Here is a 17,193-nt window from a genome sequence, read left to right as displayed (position 1 = left end):
AGACCCTTAACCAACTGAGCCACCCATGTGCCCCGTATTAATTAATTTGAATTTTTAAATATATTTAGATCTGGACCTGATTTTAAGCATAATTTTACGAAGTATGAGGTAGTTAATAAAGCTTTAATTGAGAATTAAAATTATAGCTCAATGATATCTTTCATCAGAAAATTTTTACCCGTGAAAAAGTTATGCATAGGTTTTTTTTTTTTTACTCTAGGCTCAGAGTTTGTTGCTACACAATCTTGTTGATTTTCACAATTTATCTATGATATATGGAGATAGGTGCCTCTATTCTTTTTTTGTTTTTAAAGATTTTATTTATTTATTTATTTATTTATTTGACAGAGAGAGATGCAGCAAGAGAGAGGGAACACAAGCAGGGGGAGTGGGAGAGGAAGAAGCAGGCTTCCCACTGAGCAGGGAGCCCGATGCGGGGCTCGATCCCAGAATGCTGGGATCATGACCTGAGCCAAAGGCAGAAGCTTAAGGATTGAGCCACCCAGGCACCCCAGATGCCTCTATTCTTATCAGTAGAAGAGACCCAGAATGTAAGATTTGTTCATAACCATTTTTAAAAATAAATTTTAGAACAGTTTTATAGAAAAAGAGGACAGAGTTCTTGAATACCTTACCCTTTGTATACTCTACAGTTAATGTCTTACATTACTATGGCACAGTTGTCACAACTAAGAAATTAACATTGGTATATCACTTTTAAATAAATTCCATATTCAAATTTCATTAGTTTTTCCTTGATGTCCCTTTTCTGTCCCAGAATCCCATCCAGGATGCCCCATTACTGTAGACAATGAGGTTCACTCTGTGCTGTGAAGTTTAAAGGGCTTTGACAAATGCAGTGTATCATGTATCCACCATGATAGTACTATACAGCTGAGTTCCACCACCTTAAAAAGCCCTCTGTCCCCAATCTTTTAAGAGTCCCCAGAGGATCAGTTTTCAGACTGATATTTCAGCTTGATCTTTGGTGGGAAAAAACTAGGTTGTGAGTTTCTTCAGGCAGTGGTTCTCAATCCTAGCAGTACACTGGCATTACTGGGCAACTTTAAAAAATACTAATGACTGGTCCTAACTCCAAATCCTGGTTTCATTGGTCTGACATGTGGGCCTGGGCACTGAGATTTTGAAAAGCTCCCCAGATGCTCACAATGTGCAGGTAAGATTCAGAACCACTGATTCTGCATTCATGTGTGTCATGATTGGATCCGGCTGCCTTTTGGTAACAACACAAATTATAAATTCATGCATTCTACATCACTTTGGAGGGATGCTATGAAATATCATTTAAGTTTTTAAAATAAGTAATATAGCAAGGAAGAATTTCACATGCTAAATAAATCATGTATGCAAAAACACTCCTTACTCTCTAACTGAACCCAAAATGAACGTCAATTTCTACTGCTGAAGGCAAATTTAATTTTGACAAATCAAAGTGACTCAATTACTTCTTCTTAAAACTCATTTCTTTGTGAATTCAGCTTGGCCCCCTCCCCTTCTCTGTCCATTTTTTTCCTGGAGCAGTCTAGGTTTGAGTCCAAGTGAGCTCGAGTGGCATGGTCACGGGGAAGGCTTATCTGGTTGGAAGAGGTTTCTGTAGTTATTTTCTGTTTGATCAACCTGCGCAGCGCCAGGTGATCTGTTCTGGGTGTTCCAACACGTTTCAGGTTGGTTTGGCCATCATCTCTGCACTCTATGGCGCTGCTAATCCTCTGACATCCAGCTTCTCTCTCTGCCCAGCACTTGCTTTATGGCCTCTACCTAAGTGTCTGCTAAAGGGTCCCAGTCTCTACGTTTTATTAACTACTTACTAAGCCACCCACTTTCAATTCTCAGCTACCTTCTGTGTCCCTCTAGAGGTTGATATGAGAACCTTGCAGACATTCTCCACACCCCTTGGCAGCTGAGGGCGTGGCCTCTCTCAGGCTGCTCTAAGCTTAGATCTGCCCTCCAACCATGGCTGCTCTACTTTAGTTGTCCCTTCCCAGAATTCTTGACAGAAGATAGGTCCACAAGTGCCCTCTGTCCAGGGATCCCCAAATCCCAAATCCACCACAACTCTCCAGAGTTTCAATCCTAAGAGAGGCCAAGGAACCATGCCCCATCTTTATATCTAAAGTCTCCTTTTTCCTCTTCCAATTTCTTCTCACAGTAGCAAGAAGGCAAGAAGTAAAAACTGAGTCACATTATTACTCATTCCTCCCCACCCTATGGTTTATATCATGAATTCTATGCTTGCTCTCCTCTAGGTTCTGCTAGTGATACACAGTGCCAAGATTTTAGAATTTAAAAACTTTTCTTTCTCAACAATCTTTCTCAAAATAATGAGCTTTTAGACTATTGCTTCTCTTGTGTGTTTTCTAAAAATCCATCCAGAAATCCAGTCTCCTTCTGTGTTCTGGACTATACCCGCTTTCTGCTCCAATGCAGGGAAAGACACTGACTAAAGTGACAAAGGACTTGAGGCATCAAGAGAATAGTGGCAAAGAAAAATCTCCATTGATGTCTCAGAAAAATATCCTCTACCATCATATAATAATATGATATGGACCCGCTACTCCAAATGAATGTCAATTTTCAGTTAGATAAATTTGGAAGGCAAAATTATTTCAGTGCAAGTTGTAATAAAGATCAGTAAGATGTACCTGCATTTAAAGGCACATAGATCTTTCCTCAGAACGACAGAATAGGCTGAACATGTATTTTAGGGTTGAATAAAAGCTCCAGATCACATGCATTCGAGACCTCAGGACACAGAAGAAAAATATCACATCCATTCTGTATATATTCCAGGAAGATCACTGCCAAGGTGACAGGCGGGGATAGCTATCCAGAGGAACTTTAGTCAAAGTCTACTGAGATTAAAAAAAAAGAGAGAGAGAGAAATCAAAGCAACTGAAGAATGACAGTCCCCTGGAAAAGCAGATTATTAACTCTGTGCTCAGAATAAAAAGATGAACAACCAGACTCTGTCATGTGTTTCATCCTCAGCTGGAAAGGCAGCTAATGATGCAGAATGAAATGAGAGAAAGACAAATGGCCTTGCAGATTGCTTGGTCTCGGGAATTCCTCAAATATTTTGGAACTTTTTTTGGCATCGCAGCCATCTCTTTAACAGCTGGGTATGTTTGCTATTTACTTTAAATTTTTCTTAATTTGCTTCTTTTTGTTTTTGACATTATCATATTACTATCAAGTTGGCCAAGATAGGACTTTGGTCCCAATAGTGTATATGTAACCCCTTATAGCTTAGTACTTGGAAGTAAATGTAGAACCAGGGTAGAAATAGTTAATTCTACCTCTAGTTCTCAGATTTCTTCCATCCTCGTCTCCATTTTATAAGTTAGAAAGAGGACTGACTTGACACCAAGATAGAACAAGGCCTCTGCAAATTTATCTCCATAATCCCTAAGGGGCAGATATCAATACTTAACCATTTTTTAAATGAGTAATCTGAGCCTCAACATCAAATAAGGATGGCCAAATCACAGATTCTGCCCTTGAGAATTGCAGAATCTGGTGAGGCGTTGTGGGTAAGAAAATCCTATTTCCACAGAAGACTCAAATGAACTAAGGAACTTCTAAAATGGAGGACATTCTTCCAAAAAGCAGGTTATTTTTTTTCATTGAGTATAGAGAGATGTATTTACAGGTCATTCTTGATACTTTTTTCTTTGTTCTTGAACCAGAGCAATAAGAAGGAAGAAGCCAGCCTTCCTCTTCCCTATTATTCCACTAAGCTTCATCTTCACCTACCAGTATGACCTAGGATATGGAACCCTTCTGCAAAGAATGAAAGGTCAGTCTTTGATAAACTAGAGTGTATTCCTGATTCATTTTCTGGTTCAAGGATCCTCTTCTTATGACCCCTTGATTTACGAATATTTTGACAAGACCTCTCCCCCTGAGCCTCCAATTGACCAACATTTCTGCTCCCTCTCACAGCAATACGCTGGAGTCAGCTCATACCAGCTCACAAGAACTGTCTAATTTTCAGGAATTTGTAAGCTGTTATTAAATATAGTCATGATTAAACATTAAATTAGATAAACTTACAATTAAATAAATTACAAAAAATTATATTTAATTATATTAAAACAATGGCAATAAATACTCAGAACTTATCAGTTTTTCATTATTTTACTATTATCTGTACTCTGAAGTTATATAATCTGTCCTGTGTATAGCTATCGTATCTGTATGGTAGAAATGCAAATACAATATACACACACAATAAGATAACAGATACAATTCTAACTTCAGTGGCATGCCACTGGTAGCCTAAAGTTGGTCATGGTGGGAATATTTACACCATGGAATCTGCAAACACCGAATCAAGGATTGACTTATTGTTTGGTTGACTGTGTAAGCCAGCGCTTGGCAAACTATGGCCTGCAGGGTGGCCACATGTTTTTGAAAGTGAAGTTTTATTAAAACACAGACATGCCCATCCATTTCTGAATTGTCTATGAATGTGTTCCCATTACCATGATAGAGCTGAGTGACTGCAACAGAGACATAAGGGCACACAAACCTAAAATATTTACTGTCTGGCCCTTTTAAGAAAGCTTGCCAACCTATAAGTCTAGATTTAAGGAAGTGATAAAGCAAATGTTAATAATGCAGATTATGCTTAAATGTTTGTTGTGTCAGTAGCCATTACATTGTGAATACCACAAACAATTGAGGACATATTCTCCTAACATTTAAAAACTGTTATCTGATTCAGCCAAGTTGTTTACATCATTCCCAAACAAAAAAGTTCCAATATATGTCATTGTTTCCACTTCTGTCCTATTTGTTAGGGTAAATGAAAATACCAACCATCATTCAAGTTGGAATTATACTCTCTCATCAGTTGCAACTATAGGTTAGCTATGAATGTAAGAGTTCAGCAAAAGTCAATAAAAACATTCCGCGAGAATCCATTTGCTATGAGAAATCTATAATAAAGTATATCGAATACTTTATTTTTTATACATTATGTGCTACATCTATTTTATATAAGTAAAATTTATAATAAACTTATGTTCATAAGAAACTTACATACTTTTTCTGGAAAGCTGGTTGTTAAATATTCGCTGCACCGTGCTGTTGTCACAGAACTCTGGCTTTTATTACCCTAGAAAATAGCACCGCTGCCACAGAAGCCATTCCTCTACCAGGAAGACTCTCTCATGAGGGCCCCTGTGTCCCCTCTTCTTGAGCCTTCCACCCAAGCATATTGGAAACTGTGCTTTCCTGAGCCTTCATTTTTGCCATCCTTTCCTCTCCTGGGCTATCTCTAGGCACATCACTATCACTAAAAGCTCTGTGGGGACTCATTTGGTACAGGAAGGGAGGAAGTGCAGGCTCCTCTGCAGGTATTGGGAGTAGGCAGTAGAAAATCTCTTTCCCAGGCCTAGGGAATTACAAGGATTATATGTTCTTAAAAATTCCCACTGAAGGGGCGCCTGGGTAGCGCAGTCGTTAGGCGTCTGACTTTGGCTCAGGGAGTGATCCCGGCGTTCCGGGATTGAGTCCCACATCGGGCTCCTCCGCTCCTCCACATCAGGAGCCTGCTTCTTCCTCTCCCACTCCCCCTGCTTGTGTTCCCTCTCTTGCTGGCTATCTATCTCTGTCAAATAAATAAATAAATAAATAATCTTTAAAAAAAAAATTCCCACTGAAGATGGCAATACGTTTTCCACACAGAAACTCTGCTACAAGGTCCCTTGGGGTCAAGCACTATTGGTATCATAGCTCAGCTATACTGTGGACTTAACAGTTTTTTGTTGGTGGCCTAGCAAGTGATTTATTGCATCATCACTATGGGAAAATGTATTCCGAGTTCTAAAACACTGAGCTACAAATTAAATTTTGGAGTACAATCCCATTTTAAGCTGGAAACTAACTACACAACTGATTTACCAATGTTAAAGCCCATTTCAATAACCATTCAGTTTCATGTTAATCATCTGCTTAAGAATTCATTAGTCCGAGTTCAACTCTGTTTCATTGCTTATATGGACATTAGAATTCTCAGTGCCTCATAAAAATTAATGTCAAGTCTATTACACAGTATTCACTTGAACATATTACTAATGGAGAACAAGTTTATTTTCTAGGAACATCATGATTGTATATTTGGGAAGTAATTTTATTACAGGTCCATCAGAGTCCACAGAACATACCATTTTAAACTTTCAAGACAGGTGGGAATTTCCTGTTTTAAAAAAAATACAACTTTATAGTCTACCAGGAAACTTGAGGTATTTGAAAGTTTAGGTTATAACATTTAGCCCTGTTAACTAGTGATGAACCCAAGATAAACAATCCTTTATCGGGATTGTACAGCCTTTCTGCAAATGCATGAGAATTTGCCATATGTGAGGCACTATCACATGGAAACATTTAGTCTGTCATTAAAGGCCTAATCACATATATTTTTTTAAAGATTTTATTTATTTATTTGAGAGAGAGAGTGAGCAAGAGAGAGCATGAGCCGGCAGAGAGACAAGGAGAAGCAAGCTTCCCACTGAGCAGGGAGCCAGATGTGGGGCTTGATCCCACGACCCTGGGATCATGACCTGAGCCAAAGGCAGACGCTTAACCAGCTGAGCCACCCAGGCACCCTGTGTCTAATTACATATAATTTATACTGATTTTTACTAACTATTTAAGACTGAGGGCAAAAAGAAAAAAAAAAGGGGATTGCAGATGGTTGAAATGTTATAATTTGAAAATTGCCGCCTGCCCTGTTGGGTCCAGAGTATAAATTAATAGTGTGCTAAAAAGAAAAGTGCTTAAAAAGAAACATTTGTTTTCATTCCCAAGGAAAGTTTATAGAATGTTAACCATGTATACTATAATTTTTAAAAAATTTTGCTAATTACTCTTTAACTGGGCCTAAGAAATTACTAGCTGTTACTTGAAAGAGGAATTGTTTATAAAAATGCTTATACTTGTGTGTATGTATGTATGCAGACTAAAGAACATTTAATATTATTTTGGGTATTTACAAGTGGTTTCAAGTAAAAGATCAGCTTTCCCGAAAAAGCAGAAATTTATTAAGCTTTATTTTCTCTCATGTCACTTACATATTCAGGGGCAATATAGCAAAGACTATATTTGGTTTCTCTGTCCCAAACCCCTCCAAACACAACTAATGCTTACCATCCTGACTTTCCTTCAAGGAAAAAAATATTACTTGGTATTCTTTCTCTTCTACATTTTAAAATGCTGTCTTCTGTCAAGTAAAACCTACAGCATCTATTTGATCTTTCAAAGATTTATTTATAATTTTATTTATTTATTTATTTATGAGAGAGAGAGAGAACACCAGCAGGGAGGAGGGGCAGAGGGATAGGGAGAAGCAGACCCCCTGCTGAGCAGGGAGCCCTACGTGGGGCTTGATCCCAGATGACCTGAGCCAGAGGTAGAGGCTTAACCATCTGAGCTATCCAGGTGCCCCTGACTGATCTCTCTCTCTCTCAGTCTTCAGAATTCCTTTTCCTCACAAAGGATAGAATGACCTTCCTCTGGGAGGTGGCTTCTCCTGAGGACAACAGGTGAAATATTTAAGTGTGAGATTTAGAGGCATGCCTCCACACAATGTTACAGCTTGTCACTGTAGCAATTTGATTTTTTCACAAAACACTGACCTTTTTGTCACTTTGTATATTTCTGTACTTTATTTAAGGTGAAGCTGAGAACATACTGGAAACAGAAAAGAGTAAGCTGCAGCTGCCAAGAGGCATGATCACTTTTGAAAACCTTGAAAAAGCCAGAAGGGAACAGAGTAAATTCTTCATAGACAAATGAAATCATGTTTACCCACGAAATCTCAAAACACATCATTGTTAACTTGAATCATGGTTTTTACAATTTTTTAGATGCTTGAGATTTTGATATAATGGGTTTTATTTTAAAATATTAAAATGCAAGATGAGTTTTGTTAAACTATTTTAAAATAAAATTTATAACATTAACACAAAATCATGGAGGTACTCTAAATAACTTTCATATTTCCTATATATGTGTGTATTACAAATATCTAAATGTATAATAAATAAATTATATTGTTTTGAATTCCCGGAAGCAAATGTCCTGCTGCTCTCCTTTCTCTGTCACACACACTTTCCCCATCACATTTATCTCCCACAGATACTTCTTTTATTTGGATTTGCCAATTGTGTCCTGTCTCCACATAACAGAAAACAACTAATATTAATGACTAAGACGTATATTGTACTTATTATGGCCACTGTTCTGAGTGTCTTGCATATATTATTATAATCATCCTAACAGTCCCATGAGGCAGGCATCATTTTATGGACAAGTAAACTAAGGCACAGAGAGCTTAAATTACTTGCCCAAGGTCATACATGGACAGAACTAAGACTTAAAGCTAAATGGTTTGGCTCCAGTGAATATGCTCTAAAAGGCCTTGAAAAGGTTAGGTATTTAACACATTCTGGACATGCAAAGACAGCTGTGAAAGACAAAAGGTAAAAACACTCAAATGATGACTCAGGACAGAGTTGCTGAAGAGGTGGGAATGGGGGGAGGTTGATTAGGATGCCTACCTTTTTATCTTCACTCACCAGGAAACCTATACTCGTAACTGTATTTATACCCTTTCCCACAGTTGCAAACCCTACATATAATACAATAATTTCAAAGATATTTCATGAAACCTACTCTGTATCAAGCACTGCTGTAGATACTAGGGCTACATGAGTGAATGAGAAGACGAGGGTACTGCATCCCAGGCAGAGGAACATGTTCCAGTAAGGGGTGCGAGAACTGAGGAAAGGAACAAATAAACATGGAGATAAACAAGACCGTTTCTGATGGTTATGAATGCTTCAGCAGAAATGAAACAGGATGATAAGAGAATTATTGGGAGCATGTGGGAGGGGGGCACTATAGATCTGGGACAGACTGCTTCTCTGAAGAGGTAACACTTGAGCTGAGAGCTGAATGATGAATTAGCCAGTCCTGTGAAGAGCAGGTATGGGAACAAGGAAGGGATCTCTCCATAAAGAGAAGAGCCAAAGACTCAGAGACTTGGCCTGCGGAAAGAATAGAAAGGCCAAATGGAATAATAGGAGATGAAACCTGAAGGGAAAAAACAAGCATGAATACCATAGCCATTACCCTCAAGCAGCTGACCACATATCAACATATGGTTTTGATACTATCATAGTTGTAAAGAACCTTGGGTGAGGTCTTGAAGGATGCATTGAAGTACTCCACGTAGATAAGGAAGCAGTCTGGGCAGAAGAAACTTGATTAAAGTGATTAAAGGCAGGACAGGCAGTCAAGTCCAGGGATTTGCTGCTGGTTCCATTTGCCTGGGGCAAAGAATTCCTCCCAGAAGGGAGTTAAGAAATGAGCCTGGAGGCACAGTTTATCTCCTGACTAGCTCTGGGCTTAAGGAACTTGTGCTCTATCCTGAGGGCAAGGGGCGGGGGTGGGGGGGGATGCTGTGAAAGAATCTGCATTGGGGTTTTACTGGAATTAGTCTATTACAAGAGGAAGAGCCCAGAGCCCACAAGAATAGGAAAACTGGGAAAGTCCTTTGAGGTTGTGGAGGCAGAAGAAGGTAATTCCCCTTCATGGAGTCATTAGCACGGATTTTCTGGAGGATATGGGAAAGAAGTGATTGGGAGGCACACTGGTGGTCTAAGGGATGCTTAAGATCCATCATTGGTTTGTAAGACCATGCCAGAATCTGGAATTGTATCTCTTAAATTTAGTCCTGCTGTCCAAACATTCCTAACTTGGTCTAGCCAGAGATCACCAAGAATGGGTTTGGGTGTCCTGCAAGGGTTGACTGGCTAAAGACCTTACACAGAATTTGTGTTGGTATGCAACACAGCAGGCTCTGAACTCCCTCTGGACCACCAGACCATTCATTTGCATTGGCTTCTCACCTGGCATTGACCCTGAGCCCATTAATAATTGTTACTCAATAATGCCTCTGCTAAATACACACATTCACATTTTTGTTTGCTCCCAATTGTGAGGCAAAAGTCAAAGCAAAGCTATTAAATAATGGCTTTGCAATTCAACTATATTAAAATATATCCCAATTATCCTTTGTATTATTGATTATTCAAAGCTTTTCCCCTTATTTATTATTAAATATAATAATACTATTATTATATTATAAATATAATATTTATAATTGAAAAGACAAACATTTTAGCTCTGACACTGTTGAGCTGTTTCTTAGCCATTTATGTTAATACTTGCATTAATTACTATTATTACTATTATTAAGTTCTGATTACCAACCAGGCATCTGATATTTCTAAATACCAAACATGATGTGGTCTTTGTTCAGCTAGCTCATAATCACAGATTTTTGTGATATTACAAGAAAAATGAGGAAATTATTGAAAAAAAAGTAAATTAGGAGAGAAATAAGAAACTAAGGTCTGATTATAAGCAACGATTTAGAGATTAGAATAATGGTACCCTCATCAGATGTCTTTTCAGTGATTAGGAGCAAAGCTGAAATGAGGGGATCTCATTCCTACTCCATGTGACTGTCCATCTTCCCCCAAGACACTGCTGGCCCAACCAAAGCAATGCAGGGAGTCCCTCTGCTTCACATGGAGGTTAAGTCATGGTGTAAAGGAAATAAATATGGGCCCAGAAGTTCTCTGCAGCAGAATGACCCTTCTTGGAAATCACTTTATAATAATAAAAAAATAGTAAAAATACAGTTTTTTAAGATCATAGTACTTAACCATTTTGAATATTTAAAATTCATATTTAAATGAGAGAACTGGGGACTAAAATTACAGGCACTAAAATTACAAATAAAGTTTATATGGTGTTCCACTCAACTCAGTTTGTGTTTGGGGGAATACTGAAGCTACACTTTGTAAAGATTATAGAAGCGCCCCAAATCTACTCAAAACAGTTTTAATGACAAATACTGGAATTATTGTCTAGATGTTAAAAAGAGAAGACCCTTAAAATGGTCTATGGTAAGCCCCCATTTTATATTTTCTCAAGAAAATGGAGGCCGTTAGTGATTTACCTAAAATTCCACATCTGGTAATGGTAGTTTGTACTAAAACCTTGGTGTTTTGAATCCCTAGCAGGAATTTGTCCAATGCAACATGCTGCATGACTCTAAAAGGACAGTGACAATGAAAGTAAAAATCAAAAATATAGGTTTAAACTATCATATATACTCAGCCTCAGAGTCTTAGAAGGGGGGATTAGAAGGGCAGGGATTAGAAGAGGATGGGGAGGGAGTAGACTCAAATTCCAAAAAAAAATCTATAACCAATATAATCTGAATATGAGCAATCTGAAATTCATAATGTATTTTATAGATGTCAACAATATTAATATATGCAGGTTCAAATGCAATATTCTAGAGACACTAGCCAGACCCTAGATAGTTTTTTTGCTCTGCTATTCTGAGAAAGGAACAAACTCTTGCTAGGGAAATATTATTAAATAAAGCCTGTTAGGGGTTACACTATCTCTTGGCCTTGGAGTTGTGTCTCTTCTGCAAGAGGGTTGGAAATGCTTCTTAGGTTTGGCCTTGCGGATGCCTACAGGAGATTCCAGGAATACCCTGCATCCTACCAACTGTCCAATTTGCAGAAAGTAGTTTCTAGTACTCAGGGATGACTACTTAGCATCTCTGCTAATTTTTCTACTGGTAACTTTGGGTCACTCTTGGAGTTGATGAAGACTGGAGCAGTGCTTGGGCTGCAGGTGTACCAAGAAGCACAGACTTGCTAGAGACAGAGGAAGAAGATTAAGAAAGGCCTAGAAAATAAGGAAAATAAGAAGAGGGCCAGAGAAGAGTAGTCTTCATGAAGGGAGTAGCTGACTCAAATGTCTCTTACAGTAAACAGCCCAAAAATGACTGCCAAGGGAGCTATTGGTTGGGGGAGCTGAGCCCCCCCAGAGATCAAAGTTACCTGTGGGATTCTCTTGCAGGCCAGTTTATTTTGCTGTGCTAACTTATTCCTTTGGCTACCTGGATGACAGTAAGAAGTGTGTCTGGGTAGAACAAATTCATCATGACCACCAATAAAAGCAACTGGAAACCTATATTCCAATTATAAAGACTCAATGATATTGCTAAGTTTCAGGTTTAGATGACATTTCTGGTTCACAATTTCTCAATCCACAAGTGTCATGGGGTTGAATGATGGATTGCTAAACTCAGTTTATTTATTTTTTCTTAGAGGACTTCATCTGTGGCCAGCAGCATTCTGTGGATGTTTTCTGCTCTGCCTGGACATGAGGGACAGGCAGACACTGACCCTGAATTGGTTTGGGCATTTCATTTGGTGTTAGAGGAACAGAGTTCAGGATGTGTCCACAAGAAGTCATGTCCTAGGGAGGACTGGCAATCTGGGATTCTGGCTTGGTGAAGGTTTCAAAAAACTCAAAGGAAACAGCTGTTGAATCCATGTGAAAGTCAATGGATCAGAGATACCAGTAGACATTGAAATGTGATAAAGGAAGTCTGTGAAAAGCTGTCAGGATGTCAGGATAATATGATTGGGCTTTGAGGAATACAGGTGACTGTTTTTCCTTCTCTTCCTACAAACCCCTTACCATTAATTTACTGCTGATGAGGATCTGACTTGAGTAGAAGGTAGTACCATTTCTACCCACTAAGGTGATTTGAGAAAAAGAGAGAGAGAATGCCAGGAACCCAAGATGGATTGAAATACTTGACCATTTCACATCTTCTTAAATTACTCCAGAGAAAAGTTGGCCTCGGGAATGCTTTCTTTCCATCTTCAAGGAATTAAACATTTTGAAAGGATTCCAACTAATGCTCTTTCAAAAACCAGAAACCGTAAAAAGACACCTGGGGTTTGAATACAGTTTGTGCCTATGGATGGGCACTTCTCTGAATTCAGTAACCATAGACTATGGATAGAGTACTAGACTGACCTTCCAAACCATTTCCTTGTCTGAACTGGAAGCTTAGGACAAGCCTGGCGTCTCTGACACAGCCTGAAAATCTAAGTAGGTAGGCAAAGGGAGTTCTGTTCAACTTCAGTAAGTTCTGTTCAGCAATTCAAGCAGAGACATCAATTTCCTACTAGGAGTATTTTAGGAAAAGAAAAAGTTCAAATAGGTTCATGGGTCATGGAACTAAAACAGTCCATTCTCCCTCCCATTTCTTCTTCCTCAGAGATATTCACTTTTATCTTTTTTAGCTGTCTCAGTGTAAGATCTCCCTGAAGCAAATTTTGCAATAGTAACTTAAGCAAGTCATTTACGCAGCAGGTAATCCCAGAAACGCTGGTGGGGAATTGGTGAAGTAAGATAGGACAAAGAAGAAAGCTAGTAAATAAAATCTTACCCAGGAAGTTACCTCTGTGAGCAACTTAATCCTGCTGGGGAACTCTGAGAAATGGTTTAGAATCCCCCTCACCCCAGAGTTATCCGACCCAAGGAATGAAGGAGCTGGGGTATTTATAACCTACTTTGGAGTTCACTGGTGGAGGGCTGTTCCTGGACCGTTATTTCTCCAGCACTTAGGGTGTTTAGGCAAAGTGGGTTCTGGAGGCCAGAGAAAACCTGCAGGCAAAAGATGCAGGTGCTACAAGTTGGAAGTCAGATCAGCTCAAACTGAAACGGTGAGGGCCAAGGGCAAGTAGTTGAAAGCAACTCCTATTTTAGTACTGACCATGTTACTTTGTTTAACTACATCTCTAAGTAACATTCCAGTGTAGCCAATTCTTAATGTTTCCAATTTTTTAAAATATTATTTCTTAATGTAACATACAAATCATGAGGAATTTAGTTTCAACTCTCCCACCCCCATCTGCACCACAACTACACACACTTACATCCTTCCCATCGCCCCATCCTTCCAATATTGTTACGTGATCATTTTTGTTAGATCAATATTCAGTGATTGCATTATAATGATGATGAACACTTTTCACAACTGCGCCATGTAATAAAGTATAATTACTTTCCCTTTCTTGCTTGACTTCCTGATTTTCTGGAATTAGTGAGTTTTGTTGTTTCATGTCCTTAATGTTCTATCTAGTTATTACTTCTTTGATTACGAACTCTTTGTCAATTTCTAAATCTCCCAAGACATCCATTCACATCAGTTAGTCTATCAGAATCTCCTTCATGAAGAAATTTGGAGACTTCTGACCTGCTCCTACCTGGACTATTTTCCCACTACATCCAGTCCTGAGCTCTCATCCTAAGTTCTCCCTTCACATATGGTGGGGGTTCCCTTCTCCCTATTCCTTTGTTGGGTCTTTTGTTTCCTATTCCCTATGCTGTGCTACCTCATTTGCTGGAACTCATCCTCTTACAGCTTTCTGAGAAAGAGTAAATGGAAGAAACCTATTGAGACCTCACATATCTAAAAATAACTTATTTCTCTTCTGATTCTTGATTGATAGATTGGATGGGTACAGAATTCCTGGTTATTAATAATTTTTCAGCAAGATTTCTAAGACAGTATCTCATTTTCTTTTTGCATTTCTCAGTCCATTTGAGTATCAGTACCCTGTGCTGGGAAGCCCTCCTACACAGATCCCCCTCTTAACCCTGCTTGAGCTCCGACTACACATGCTGGGTCACCCATCACATAGAAAGATGTGTTCATCATCCCACTCATCCCACTAGCCTGCTCCACTGTGCAGAAGCCAACCTTAACCAGTTAGGCCCACATATCTCTCACTACGCCACCTTCCCTTCCTTGCCATCCCCAGTGTGGATGCCCTACTTACTTTTCCTAGCCTTCAACACATCTCTCTGAGCCATCACTGGACACCTCCTTTGTTCTGCCCTTCCTAATGGCTTTAGCATGGCATTATTCAGAAAGAGGAGGGAAGAAGAATGAAAGAAAAGACTGAATTTTAACATTTGTCATCTAATGTATATATTCAGAATTTTTGAAACAAAATTACTATTAGATTTTATGTTAATCGTGTTGATTTTATAGGCCAGATCCTTTCATTTAGAATTTGGATATAAAGGTTTTCACTAAAGAGTATTCATGTTAATGGGAGAAAAGTATCCCAGTGAGTTGTTTTGGCAATGCCAGTGAGCAGAGATCAGGGTTTTAAGGCCAAAGCAATCAAGGAACAAAACCCCTAGTAACCAAGTCCTATTCCTCAACAGAATAGGACTGAGTCCTGAGCCATCAACCAGTTTCTTTTCTTTTTTAAGATTTATTTATTTATTTGAGAGAGAGAGAGCATGGGGAGGGGGAGAGGGAGAGAAAGAAGCAGACTCCCCACTGAGCGCAGAGCCTGATGTGGCCGATAGATCCCACAACGCTGAGATCATGACCCAACTGGAATCTAAGAGCTGGAAGCTCAACAAACTGAGCCACCCACTCATCCCTATCAACCAGTTTCTATATGGGATGCAGACACTCTGAAGAAGTATGTTGGCTCCTGAAATATCTAAGTATCTAGCACTCTGCCAATTAATTAAGAAATGAGTCTAAATACCAGCATAAAAGCAATATATTTTAGAACTCACCAAAATATACTATTAGACTCAATATGCCAGGCCATTAACCTCATAAATTTATTAAATGCTTGACATTTCAGCATTTGTAATTACTTGGATAATTCTAATAGTGTTCAATAGTATATAATTTTAATAGTGTAATCCAGGGCTTCTTAACCTCAGGACACTTGGGGCCAGATAAATTCATTGTGGTGGGGGCTGTTCCATGCATTGTCATTGCAGGATGTTTACCAGCATTCCTGGGCTCTACCCACTAGATGCCAATAGCAACCCCCCCCACCATCTTGACTGGACAATCAAAGATGTCTCCAAATCATTCCTAGTTGAGAACCACTGCTTTGAATTTACAGTCTAATCATTTAGACTCTTTTCTAACTTTGGAATGTATATTTTTTTCCTCAAGAGTGATAAATAACCATCACTTTTTAGCTTTCCAGGTATACAAAATTAACAGATGATTTTTGAAAGATTGTTAGTGATGCTAGCAGCATAAAATGCCAATTTAAGAGGTACTCAGCTTATATTACGTTTTCATTATTACGTGTAACATGATTGTTGGGTGGGAAAAATAAATTCATGTTTACAAAATTTCTCAGGAAACTGTGCTCAGCATCCAAGGGTTAAGAGCCCACGCTCTGCAGACAGAGTCTCAGTATGAACCTTCATTCCAACTGCTCACCAGACCTGAGCATGTGACTGAATCTCTGTTCTTCTATCACCTCTCTGGTAGTTTGGTGGTACTAATATTAGCCAGCTTAGAGGGTTGCTGAGGAGGATAAAATGAGATAATATAGACCAAGTATTTGGCAGATAACAAGCACTTAGTATTTCCTAATAATACTGTTCTGTGTTTACTGACATTCTCCCAAGTGTATCCCATGTCTATTGCTATTTTCACTCTACTATAAAACTTGATGAGGTTTTTTTTTTTTAAGATTTTATTTATTTATTTGACAGAGAGAGACAGCAAGAGAGGGAACACAAGCAGGGGGAGTGGAAGAGGGAGAAGCAGGCTTCCTGCTTAGTGGGTAGCCTGATGTGGGGCTCGATCCCAGGACCCTGGGATCAGGACCTGAACTGAAGGCAGACACTTAACGACTGAGCCACCCAGGTGCCCAAAACTTGATGAGTTCTATTTTACAAAGGAGAAACATTTGACTGCAAACCCTTCTCTGTTTATCAGTTGATTGTATATCCTATTTGTCAGAAAATGACTATTCATTTTCTATGGACACAATGAACATATTTGAGAAATAAAACTGGGGAAAGTGATGTGATCAGGGGTCATATCTGCTCAGTGCATTTAGGTGATACTTCAGAAGAAAAGGTATAAAAATTCAAATAACATTTAGTGATGTTTTAAACAATTAGTATTTACTGAAAAGAATAAAACTGAAATCCGGGCTGTTCTGGAAAATCCAGAATTATCTGAGATATCTGGACCTGTGGACAAGAAAACCTGAAAGTAGGAAAATAGGGTTTTCGGAGAAAATTGTACCTTTAGGGAAGTGGTCCTAGGCATTCTAAACAGCTGGTTATTGGGTTCAATGTAACCACTCTGGAGGCAAGTAAGAAGAAGGTCTCTTCATTCACTGTAATGAAATGAGCAGATAGTCTACACACACCTAACAGCAGGAAAACACCCTCATCAAAAATCAGTAAGTCACTTGTTAGAAACCACTG

The 17,193-nt window shown here is 38.8% G+C and overlaps 1 protein-coding gene across 5 annotated transcripts in view; it reads left to right on the top strand.

Moving 5' to 3' along the window:
• Positions 1 to 8,102, top strand: part of PLGRKT (plasminogen receptor with a C-terminal lysine) — a 51,429-nt gene extending 43,327 nt beyond the window's left edge. For 4 of the 5 annotated variants that reach the window (XM_040620309.1, XM_040620307.1, XM_040620308.1 and 1 more), the window contains 3 exons: positions 3,010 to 3,140; positions 3,708 to 3,817; positions 7,700 to 8,102. In XM_040620309.1, the coding sequence (XP_040476243.1) occupies positions 3,010 to 3,140; positions 3,708 to 3,817; positions 7,700 to 7,821 (363 nt within the window). In that variant the 3' untranslated portion in view covers positions 7,822 to 8,102. Of the gene's footprint in view, positions 1 to 1,542; positions 1,686 to 3,009; positions 3,141 to 3,707; positions 3,818 to 7,699 lie in introns of all 5 variants that reach the window. The other variant, XM_008690909.2, reaches the window with a different exon arrangement.
• The last annotated feature ends 9,091 nt before the right edge of the window (positions 8,103 to 17,193 follow it).

The sequence above is a fragment of the Ursus maritimus genome, unplaced genomic scaffold (genome assembly GCF_017311325.1).
Source record: "Ursus maritimus isolate PB19 unplaced genomic scaffold, ASM1731132v1 scaffold_34, whole genome shotgun sequence".
Classification (NCBI taxonomy): domain Eukaryota; kingdom Metazoa; phylum Chordata; class Mammalia; order Carnivora; family Ursidae; genus Ursus; species Ursus maritimus.
This window is presented reverse-complemented; position numbering and strand designations above follow the sequence as displayed.